A 12542-nucleotide genomic window follows, 5' to 3' on the forward strand; every position below is an offset into this window, starting at 1 on the left:
TTCTATACATTTTTGTACCTTCAAATTTGTATAAATGAATAAAAATCCGCGGTTTATTTTGGAGTTAAGCGAAAATGATTTAGGGTAGCATTTCTTTAGTTGCGTTTGCAAAAATAGGAATTTGCATAAAAATCCACGATCTAATGATCACACTGTGGTAATCGATGGGGATGAGATTTGCATAAACGTCGTTGCGTGCGGGTACCGCCTGTTGCTCCACATTCCGCAACGCGGTCGTAATGCACGCTGGCAAGGTCCCCCTTTGTCAAGGATGAAAAATTCTTCGCCTGTCAGCCGCATACCGGTCCCTAATTGCCGACGATATTTTCCCGCGCCACTCAGACCAATTAAAATCGCTGACCGCTCGATACTAGTCTTTTGAAACGAGTTAGATCTATTGTAGGTATAAGATGATTGATTGTTTGGAATAGAAGTCCGAGGGATAGCCCTTGCGGCGCATTTATGGAATTGCGTAAATCAAATTTGACGCGTGAAGACTTTTTATGTACAGTCTTTATTCTTTGAAGTGATTGATTCGAAGTGATAATATATCGAAGATACAGACAACGATACATGCGAAAGTAATTTTTCTTCTTGTCATTGAAAACCAATGAAAAATGTAAACCTATATGTGTGTATATATATACACATACAAAAATACACATGGAAATGTTGTATATTGTTATAAACATACTCGTTGGAAGAGAATAAAAAATGAGACACGAGTAGAAAATAGTGAGAAAAGAGGGTTAAATTGAGATTTTGTAAGACAGCAATACCACGAATGATGTCCAAACACTAAGAATGACACGCGCTAAGATTTATTCGTCGACTATTTTATGAAGACGAGAGAGAAAAAGAGAGATAAGCACTGATTACGTCAAAGTCTCTAATTATCCTCTGTGTCTCCGTTTTTACCATTGTTTGCACAAATTACGTTATCATTTTGCGTGGTTGTGCAACCTAAGGCTGGAGACGTGATACGTTTCGGATACATTCAATACATCGTCAATGACAACCTTTATTTTTTCACGCTCGATAAATGTGAAATAGGAAATCGAATTACATCCTCAAGATTGAACGGAACAAGATCGAAGAGATCGAACAAAGATGAACAAACCAAACTTCTATCGTGCACGATTATGATCGATCATAACTTCGAGCTCATTTTGATTTTTTTCTCGATTATCTCGTAATATTCGCGTGTTGTCGTGTTCTCGTTGGACGTCATCATCACTGTTTTAACCATTGTTTTCGTAGAATATGTTATCACGGTGTGTGATTGTACAATCTGACGGTGGTGTAATATGTGTGTTTTAAAAACACAGTCAATGATAATCTTTATTTTTACACGCTTAATGAATATAAGGAAGGAAGCCAAATTACATCTTCAAGGTGAAATCGAACAAAATCGTGGAGATCGAGCAAAGGTGAATAAATCAAACATCTATGTATTGTGTACAATTAAGATCGATCGTATACTCTAATTCATCGATTTCTTCCTCGTCTATCTCATAATAATCGCTTGTTATCATGCTCAAAAGACATTAAAAAAAAAAAAAAAAAGAATCAAACGACACATCGTCCCAGAGACAACTGCATAACATATTGTGTAAATATTATTATTTCTATTTTATCACGCGATTGAACTATCGAATATTCTTCGTTTCTACTTGCTTCCAAAATTTCTTTCGTTTCGATATCGTTTGCAAATATAATCAGACCTCGTGATGAAGATGGTTCGATGGCTACAGGAAAAGAACAAGAAATCATACGTGCGTAGTCACGAATTTACGAAGCATAGAGCCAGTCTCTCTTTCTACCGCGTCCAAATAACGCATTGACTGTTCCTTACATAATTGGAAAGCGCGCAAGTGATTTTCGTGTTATAAAACTGCATTAATAGGACGGTAATTAAGCCGTTAATGCCCACTGAGCAAGTTAAGTGTAGGGGAATTAGCGCAATAAACTCGAACCTCCTCGACCGCTTCGAACAGTACTTTCCACGATTAATTATAAATCAGAGTGATCGATGCCGGGACTCGTTGCAAATTTTCATCTAATTAGAAAAGAAAAGTTTTCGTCAGAAGCCTGGCTGTTACGAAGCGCCGATCCTATCGATAAACACGATGTTGCAACCACCTCTTCTAGCATCCTTGTTTGAATATTTTTATTAAAATTATACGTTGCTTGCGTAATTACCTTTCTTTCTTTTTTTTTCACGGAAAAATCGATCTCGAAAAAAGCTTCCTGACACGGGGTCCGTCTTACTCAATTCTTGCACGGTCTGACAAAATTTTACAAGGCACGGTCGCCAACTAATATTTCGTTTTTATAAATGGAGCACTCCTATACTATAAAGTTGAAACTATAAAATCTATTCGGGAAGTTGATCGTGATCACGATCGCGATAGGGACAGGTTCCACCTTTCCCTCCGGTAAGTTACGATCTCTCACGGGTAGTGTCGGCGGGACTGCACGTGACTGCGGTGCACGCGTGACACGTGCACGCATGCCAGACCTACAAACAGCTGTCAGTAGGTCTGACCACGACCAGAGGCGAGGAAAAGTTAGAAAACGTTTTGCGAAACCGACCGGAATCGCTTTTGCCGCGCGACGGAACCGCTTGACCTTGGTTCGACACAGCTCGGGCGAGCTCGCGCCGGTAAAAGTGGTGTGCGTGTCGAAACCGCGTCGAGGACAGTTTCAGCGTTCACGTATTTATCATTGCTGCAATTACGATGATATTACGGTACTTGAAAATTCAGGACAACAGGGGAATTTCTGCTGTTAGACGCAATTTACGTGCGCTCGCTGGAAAAAAGGTACAAGGCGGCTCGTAAACTAGTTATTGAATAAACCGTTGAATAAACGCGTGTTTCCAGCCTTAGGGCAATTGAATGAGTTTAGATCTTTCAATTAGGGTACGATGAATTGGCATTTTGATTCTTTGCCTATGGACAGCAGTGTTGAATTAAGGGAATTCCTAATGAGTGTAATTTCTAAGAATTGATGAAATTCTCTCCAAATGAATTTCCAATGACAAGAATAGTCTTCGACATCGTTGATGTATCATGTAATGACGGCTGCTTATCGAGTTTATCACTGGATTTATATTTCGTTCAATCATAGCAACTCAATTTATCGATAATATTATTACCATCGTAATCGTGCATGTTAATAACTTGTTTTCGTTTTCATTTTATAGAAAATCTAGCGCCATCAGAATTGAAGAAATTGAGAAACAAGCAAAGAAAACAACGTAGAAAGGCTGAACTGGAACGACAACAGGCTGCCCAAGCCCAAGAAAAGAGGGAACAGCACAATAAGTCGCGGCAACAGACCGATCCCGATTTAGAACAGCCTACGCTAGATGAACTTATACCAGAGAAATTGGAAAGGGTCAGTAAATCGCGTAAATCCGACGAGTTAATGTCCTCGAGATGATATGAAATTTGATTCGAGCTATTATTTTCAGGTTGAGGATCCTCTCGAGCAAGCAATCAAATTTTTACAACCACTGCAAGACTTGGCATCGAACAGAATAGAGACGCACCTTATGGCATTTGAAATATACATTCGTAAAGGTACGTAGCAGTATAGCATTGGCGACACAAATCATTTGTAACATTCTTGTTAAAGAAAAAGATTAATAATTATAGTTGCAAATAATCATTCATTTTTAAGGCAATGTATTTTACTATTAGATTTCATTTAGAAAATTAAACGCCTTTTGCAGGTCGTACGTTGTTAATGTTAAGGTCGATAAAACGTGCGCATGATCTAGATCCTAACAATCCGGACCTCCACACGTGCCTGGTACGTTTCATGTTGCATACTAACCGCTCGCCGTCTGAAGGACCAGTAGGCGAGGTAGTAAAGCGACAAACTGCAGGAATCTACTCGACTTCAACGCCCACTCAATTGAACGCGGAATTCCTAAAAAAGAATCGAAACTCACTGCCGCATTTGCTTCAGGGTGCGAGGATGTTGTACGTCCTGGACCCGTCCGCTCAAACAAAAGCTCTCTCCCTCGCCACAAACATTGATGATCTCGAAGGTGTAACACTACAGAATTGTACAAAAGTATTGGAATCGTTGCGCAATGGTGACTTTGGCCATTGCGACTCTACAATCGCCGACTATATGGCGAAATGTCACAAATACTTCCCATACGCGACCGCTTTTCGACCGCCGGAGACAAAGCTGACGGTGACGATCAAGCATCAAGAGAAAGAGAATTCCATCAAGAACTGATCCAGGCACGCGCTATCCAGCGTTAGCGAATCATTGCGTAGTTAGACGACGAGGCAATGGAGGAGGAGTGTGCTGAGATTCGCTCTGATCTACGTTTAAGAAAAAGAACAAAAAAAAAAGAGCAAAGAAACTAACGTTGAATGTAAAAGGCACGCGGACGAATGAACATATGTAGTGAAAGAAGAAGCGAAATTGGCGGATTTAATATTGATAATTATTAAACATGTATTATATACGAACTGTTCCTGGGAAGATTCATGTAGTGTGAACAGTGCTGGGACAGTGCTGAATAAATAATCTTTAATAATAAATTATAACACGATGGGACGCGAGACAAGCGCCTCTGGCACGGTCCCGAATTTTAGGTGAACGAAGAAAAGGATGGCTTTAGCTAAATATTAATTAACAATTGGAACAGAACGAATTAAACGAGCACTCTATCAACAGAGCGGTCACGTTGAAAAGAAGGATTGACAAAGTGTGAAAATGTTTAGTGCATAGATGGGATTGGGGCAGGGCAGGGAGGGATGGGGTGAAGTACAGTGTGTAAAATATATGACGTGCGTAAACTAACACATTGGTACAAAATACAAGACTTGTATACATTCGTATGCGCGTTCTATGAATATTTCTACTTGATGTTAAGGTGTACTATTTTCAGCGATGTCTACATAAATACTCTACTGTGTAGAGTTGAGAAACTAGACGATCATCGAGCACCGATAATTGTACCACGCATGTTCGTCGCTACTTTTTGAGAATAGACTTTGTTCCAAGTCATATACTAACTTCTCCAGTTCACTTCATTCGCAAAAACCGTTCAAACTTGTCAAGTGAACGATCTAATGTTTTTCTTCTAGAAACACGATTTTATTCCTGTGTTTAAAGCCAGGGTAATAATCTACGTTTGGATTGGAGCCCTGATATTCCATCGAGATAGCAGTCAATATGGAAATAGCATCCATTTGCGAAAGTCTCTGTGAAAGTTATTATAAGAACAATAAAAGTGCATATATTGTGTACGCAGATTACCAAAGTATATGATAAATCGAAAACAATAAGTGTCAATAGCAAAACAAGCAAACGAAAAAAATATCATACATCTGTATGTCAACGGATTACAGAAATTTTAATAAAAGGTAATGTTCAAATTTACCGATACAAATCGAACGATGTTATGATTGCCTCGTTTATTTTTTGAAATACCAGTACATACTTATAAGTCGTGAGTTTCCTTGAATGAAAAAAAAGTAAAAGAATTCAATAAGATACAGATACTAAAAACTAGTGATAATGTTTGTATATATTTCACCTACTACTTTAACGATATATATGTATAAATACATATACACACACATTTCCTATCTTATTTAAGTCATAGAGTATAATTTTGCGATTAGTTAATATTATGCCAATGTTGAAAGCTCATTCAAAGTCGACTTAATGGTAATCATAAAAATAAGATATTTGCATCAAGTCATAGTAATGTATATTTAACATTTCAATTCATTCGTAACATACAATGGACAAAAACTCAATACGTACATCCAAAGTTAATCGATGGAATAATCTTCTATCAAAATATAATGAACATAATTGTATTGATTAAACTGATACCTTCTGTAAATGCATGGAATGTTTCTCAGGGCTACATAAATAATGTCGTAACATAAGCGATAATGTAGAAGTTTTACTCATTCACTTTACCATTAGTCATTTAATTATTGTACAATGCAAAGGAAATATGATATGACCACCATGCTAGTCTATCGATATACGAAGTGTTTCTTCTTGTAAAAGACTATCATTAGAAAAATTAATGCATATTATCATACACCATTCGCGTCATACTCAACTTTTCGACCATGCATCTACCGAAGTGTTGCTATCTTTTAATACTATTTTTTTTTATAATACATTATTTACAGTACGCTTAAACTCCTGCATAATTATTACATTTCGAAAAAAAAGATATATATATATACATTATATATATATTAATTGCTCCAATCTTTATCGGAGGTTGTTACCTCAGTATAAAAATTTCTACTCCGCTCATAACTAATTATTAAATCTTTAAGAAATAAACAATGTTGATTAAGGATGGTACATTAATTTTTAGAAGATTCAGTTTAGATTTGCCTTTGAGTCCTTGATTTAATCGTACGAGCAAACGATAAGCATGGGTACCTCAACCCATATCCTCTTCCATCTCCTCATGTAAATGAATTCATCATATAGGCTTCATGCAAAATTTTTCAACGTATACGATTACGAAAGGACATAAAACAGAAAAGAATAAAAATTGGAAAATGAAGTCAATGATTATTTAAATGTGGTTATTACTTTAATCATTGTATTAGTAATATACTGCCATTTGCAATAAGCTGTTATTATATTTTCTGCAACCGCTATTTACAGATTGAATAGTTTATGATTTGTGCAAAAATTGCCCAAATTTTATGGTATTAAAGGATAACGTTTATAGCCAAGTACGCTTTTTACAAATGTTAATATCTGTGTTTATATATAAAATACCCATACATTTTTACAATATTAAATATTTTTCTATATGATGAATTCAATCATCACGTATAATTACTTTCTTTATGTAACTTTTCTTCATTATAGCGGTGTTTACAAACGTGAAGTAATATTTTAAAGACAAGAACATGGATATGTATAGTATGTATATAAACGTATCATTATCGTATGCATCAAAACTCTGTGTTCAATTCCTGTTTGTTGTTACATTAATAACAAGTCAACATGAAAATATTATATCACGTATCAACAATCGCCTCTCCTTCAGTCGTTTTGTAAAAAATGATATTGAAATATTATTTTATCATGGAAATGATACACACTTGTTACATGCCATATTTGATCATACTACTATTTACACTTGTACAGTACATCGTTTGCAATACTGTTGCAGATAATATTACATCTTGATAAAAGTATAGTATCTTTGTATTATTGCTAAATTCTTTCATTTTCTGTACATTGTTTTATTTATTTTCCATATTATATGGATAATGTTAAAACTACAAATAGACCTGTAAAAATTTAAAATAGGGGTATTTCTATTTTCCATTTGTACCTAATTTAGTTTTGCATGTAAATAATGGTAATCAGTCTTTTTACAGTAAAACTGTAATTCATGTTTATGTTAAAGAATTAATATTACAGATTTAAATCTGCAAAATGTCATTAAAAAATGAAATAAATCATGAATATATACACTGGAAAGCTTTTCATTACAGACATTGTCATCTTTGTCACTTACATTATTTTTGTTCAACTACTTCCATTTTCAATATTTATTTCCTTATCTTCAGTAGAGTCAATCTCATCAAAATCAATAATTAACTTTTTGTGCTTAGGAATATATTTGCTAGAAAAAAAGATTTACAATGTTATTAAATAATACTACAACAATAGCGTAATATTATAAATGAATTAATATTAATACAGTTTAGACGTACATTCTGCACATATTGAAACGCATGTATTAAATACTAGAAATTTGAATTTTAATTAATAATTTTAAGGAAATAAATCACGTCAAGTAATACAAGTCTTATGGTTTCTTGCCATAATCTGACACTTATACAAATTTAATAAGAATAAATATATGCAATCTGCATAATTCAAATACCTGTATGTAACGCCTACGGCATCAAACATTCTTTTTGCAGCTTGAATTTTTTTCTTCTTTGCATATTTATCTGACACATATTTGACTGTTTTTATTCCAGACTGTATTATTACTTTAGCACATTCATTACATGGAAATAGAGAAACATATATGGTACAATTTTTAATATTTTTACAGCCCGTATTTAAAATAGCATTAACTTCTGCGTGACATACTGCAAATTCATTATTATCATTGTTACAATACAATATTACATTATATTATATAATACAAATATAATTATGTTGAAAATTAATGAGATGTTATTAGCTCACCATATAAAGTCTTTGTTTCCAATGGATCGACAGACTCTTTAGTCCAAGGAAAGACATCATCGCTACAACCATTGGGCATTCCATTATATCCAATACCTACAACTTGCTTCTGTTCATTTACTATACATGCCCCAACTTGAGTACGAGGATCTTTGCTACGTTTTGCACTTAAAAAGGCGAGAGCCATAAAATAATCCTCCCAATCTATATAGCTTTTTCTTTTATTGCTACTAGGCTGCTCACTATAAAGATACAAAATTCAGGTTACATCAATTAAGTAACTATTTATTTTATTAAAGGTTAGAATATCGTATGTAATATACCTTTCGGAGTTGATTTTTTCGATAATTTTGTTGTCATTTTTTGATGTCATTTTTGTTAAATTTTATAATTATATAACTTTTATAAAGAATTTCTACTTGTAGTTTAATTCAAACTACTTAGTTAATAAATAACAACACGGCATGCTACTGTACACGTTAGAAATTAAGACTAAAATAATATTTTACCAAGGTAGGAAATACACCCTTGAAATAGTCATTAACAAGAAAGGCGTGTTCAAAATTCCGTCATCCAGTTAAACTATTACAAAAGACCGGTTTCATGTTGCAAGCATATATAGAAAACAAAAATCATTGCATCATTTCAATATATACTTAGGATTCAATAACTAATTATTTAAAGTGCCTATATAGTTATTTAAAACACAATTATTCTATTATTTTGGAACTTTGAAATTAAAATTTTAAACTTGTAGTTGCGCTATCTACAGAGTAATAGGTGAACTACAGTAAAGGTGGCGCTATCTACAGAGGAACAGGTGAAATACAGTAAAGGTTGCGCTCTACAAACTGTACAGGGTATATATTTTCAGATATGAGAAAGATTTCTTTACAGCCGGATTATTCATGATAAAGTGTCAAACATATATATAATATCTTATAAAAAATAAAATGACATACCATACAGCATTATTTTAATTTTCTTAAATCTATTGAATTACATTAATGTCAGTTTGGAAGGAAACAATAAATAAAATTAATTTATCAAGATTGCAGAATAATTGATCTTGAAAATAGTAAATCAACAATTACTTTTAAAGTATGATTCATACATGTAATAATCGGTGCATGGTAGAGCTTAGGGCAAGTTTCTTAGACACGACAATGGTAGTTCCTGGTACCGATAAATCATTGTTTTCATTTTAAATTTATTCTTATACTCATCTTCAGCACATTATAAATTAGTACATAGTATATGTTTTAATTTTCTATCTATTATACTTGTATATTATTTTATATTGAAATCGATTTAAAGTATTTATAGATAGTTTCGTCGGAAATAATATTGTATGATATATATACATATTACCATTACAAATTGAACAAGTGGAATACAGATAATAAACAGAGGAGTTACATGCGAATCGCGAAATCGGAAAAAGTGCCAATATTTCATGATATGTTTCGTGAGCCTCGCAATTGAATTTGTGAGATAATGCTTGGTGAGTGGCTTATCGAAACATACATTTACTGATAATTTGTCAGTTTATTATGATAAATTTAAAGAGTGTAATATTTCTTAATTATTCTACTTAATATTAAATGTTAGTTATTGGGGAAGATATTTGTTTTTTATATTTCTATTCTCTTTTTTTTACAATTAAATCACTATGCTTTAAAGATGTATATCTGTATCTAAGTGAGGATATTTGTTTACCATCGATAATAAATGATAAACGAGCTAAATCGTTCGGAATCCCAAGCTGCTGAGGCTTTTTTAAACGCCTGCTACACAAATGAGTATACTTGGGCGCGGCACTGTAGACACGTTTTTCAGGCCTCAAGTATACTTAGCGCTCCCTATAAAAAGGGCTAATAATTCGTGGATTACAACGCCCTTTACATAATCAGGAGGTTGTAATTAGTTTCCGCGTTAAATGAAATTACTTTCTTATAATTGTATGAATTTTAACTAGTAAGTAATCACGAACAATGTGATCTGGTACTTCCCAATATAACTTTCTAATGCTTTACGTATTAAAAGAATAATATTTTTCAATAATAAATAGTTTTATTGAAAACAGTATCTAATATGTAAATCTAAATTTCAACGAGAACTTATACATTATATGCTAAAATATTCTAACTGTACTTTACATCATGAGCAATGAAAATACTGTTTTCAATGCATGCTTATTCTAGTCTCGAACACGCTATAATATTTTACGATACGTCAGTACGAGTAAGAGTGCAGCTACTGAATGAAAAGAGGTTTCTTCCGCCAGGTAACGCGGCTAATAAAGTAATTTGCAGGATCGTGACGCTATTCTTTGGGGAACCATCACACCCTCGGAACTTTCTTCACGCACGTGTATTACCGTTTAATTGTTCCTCACATCCCTGTTGTGCATATTACATCTCCTCTCCTTTATTCACTTTATATTAAATTAATAACCACGCAATCATAATAAAACTCAATTAATCACAGAACTTTCAACTCATTATATTTCTTCCTGCAACTGTATAAATAGAAGAAAACGTTAAAATTATCCATCGATCTTCTAATGCTTTCTTCCATATATTTTCTGTTAATATTTCTTATTTCTCTAGAAGGTAAACAAATAAAGTACTGAAAGCATCGAACTTGAACAACGTACGCACACACGCAAAGAATCGAATTTCTCGGCAGCACGAAGTGATAAGGGGTAGCTCGACGATGCCGAAAGTTGGTCCAGGGAGGAGGATACGAAGGATAGTATTCCTGGCCGGCAGAGAACGGCGAGTATTGATTAAGGGGTTCGTAGGGAGGTATCCTCGTAGTCGAGGGGATTTGCTCTGTGAATGCGCGCGGGGTTAAATGGAGGGGGTAGTCATGGGGTTGAAGAACACCGACACGAGCCGACGGGGGTGTTTGGCCGATGTACTTGTTCGGGGGATTGCACCCAGTGGGTGCGTGTAAAACGCATGCGCGTCGTAACTCCGCTTTCGTACGCATGCACATTTCTGCGTGTATTTACAGTGCACGGTTGCCGAGCCGGTACGCATTGGCGGTTTGCACGTGGCATTCCCGGTGATTGACGGACAAAAGAAAGGGGGTTCGAGCTGCAAAAACTACGAAAGTAAAAAAGAGAAAAGGCAGTCAAAAGAAAGGTAGCTTGTCTCTCGGGCCGTATATATATATATATAATCTTTCGAGCAAGACGTATACATCTTCGTAGCGAGACTCGCGTGTGAACGATCGCCTATCTCTCTTCGACTCACAGTCCGAGAGTAACGAGAGTGATCTCTGTCAAAGTCGCGTCTCGCGTGGCGTTTAGTGTACGCCGGTACATACGTGAAATACGCAATATAGTGGCCGTCAGTTCGGAGCGTGGTCGGTTGGTGAAACAGCGGGAGGTTCGTCCGTCTCGATAACACCTCCTTCTCGCTCTCCTTTTTTTTCGCATCCGTTCGTCTCGCTCTTTCGCCGTCGCTTCCCTCCCTCTTACTCTCACAGCGGCAACAGAACCGGCACTGGCACACCGAAGGGCTGCAGTTGCGATCGGATGATCGACGAGTACGCGTCTGTTGTGCGCACTGTTGTGTGTTCGTCCGGAATGTCAGGTGTCCTCTCGATTCTTCGAGTCTCCTATCCTCGGTGAATTGGAGCGACAGCAGAGCTGAAGCTTTGAATCAAACAACGAGTATGAGCGATGTTCACGAGGATCCGTGAGGTAAGGGAACTCATGTACTTACGTATTTTCCATTCGCGAATTGTAGGTTATACACGATGGTTCCTATAGTGGTTACACCGGTTTAGTCGCTATACAGATTTGTTTCACAGAATTGTTCGATGCGTGCCGAAATGTGCTATTAGTTTACGTTTGTTTCCAAGAAAAGACTCGAACGAGCGAAAATGAGTCAGTAATCGGAGAATGTTATCGAGCTCTTATTGATTATTTTCTTGCTATACCTTCGGCTCTTCTTTTCCGTGTAATCGTGGTCAACGTGATTTAACGTTTTGGACGAGTCTAAAAGTCCTCTCTCGAGGACTATCATGCGTATCAAAGAAGGAATCTGAAGAGAAGAAGTCGGAGCTAAACTGTTGCTTAATATAATTAAAAGTAATGATATCTATAGTAGATTTCGTAGAACGTCAGAACAGGGTCCTTGGGAGAAACTAATAAGTGTCACATACTCGATGTAACAATTAGTCGACGAACTGCGAGATACTCTCGCAATTCTTTCCGACTCGATCGATATTCGCGTCTGAGTAGTGAGTAATTAATCGACTAGTGGTATGATAGCACGAGGTACTTGACGTAGCGA

General features: G+C 35.6%; 3 protein-coding genes across 6 annotated transcripts in view; 2 read left to right on the forward strand and 1 right to left on the reverse strand.

Annotated features, from left to right (window-relative positions):
• Positions 1 to 5507, forward strand: part of LOC117230364 (N-alpha-acetyltransferase 15, NatA auxiliary subunit) — a 45305-nt gene extending 39798 nt beyond the window's left edge. The window contains exons 9-11 of the mRNA XM_033487752.1: positions 3209 to 3402; positions 3479 to 3587; positions 3740 to 5507. Coding sequence (XP_033343643.1) covers positions 3209 to 3402; positions 3479 to 3587; positions 3740 to 4257 — 821 coding nt within the window. The 3' untranslated portion in view covers positions 4258 to 5507. The remainder of the gene's footprint in view (positions 1 to 3208; positions 3403 to 3478; positions 3588 to 3739) is intronic.
• Positions 5508 to 5727: 220 nt separating this feature from the next.
• LOC117230373 (deoxycytidylate deaminase) lies at positions 5728 to 8732 on the reverse strand. The gene is made up of 5 exons (XM_033487760.1): positions 8556 to 8732; positions 8233 to 8474; positions 7919 to 8132; positions 7547 to 7654; positions 5728 to 7316 (listed from the first exon to the last, which is right to left on the reverse strand). The coding sequence occupies exons 1-4, from the start codon at positions 8603 to 8605 to the stop codon at positions 7558 to 7560; spliced, it is 603 nt and encodes a 200-aa protein (XP_033343651.1). The 5' UTR covers positions 8606 to 8732; the 3' UTR covers positions 5728 to 7316; positions 7547 to 7557.
• Positions 8733 to 11588: 2856 nt separating this feature from the next.
• The window catches only part of LOC117230714 (growth arrest-specific protein 2-like), a 29843-nt gene continuing 28889 nt past the window's right edge, over positions 11589 to 12542 (forward strand). For all 4 annotated transcript variants that reach the window (XR_004492868.1, XR_004492873.1, XR_004492875.1 and 1 more), the window contains exon 1: positions 11589 to 11947. The gene's annotated coding sequence lies outside the window, so the exon portion shown is untranslated. The remainder of the gene's footprint in view (positions 11948 to 12542) is intronic.

Source organism: Bombus vosnesenskii, unplaced genomic scaffold (genome assembly GCF_011952255.1).
Source record: "Bombus vosnesenskii isolate JDL3184/JDL3185 unplaced genomic scaffold, Bvos_JDL3184-5_v1.1 scf7180000013262, whole genome shotgun sequence".
Lineage (NCBI taxonomy): Eukaryota > Metazoa > Arthropoda > Insecta > Hymenoptera > Apidae > Bombus > Bombus vosnesenskii.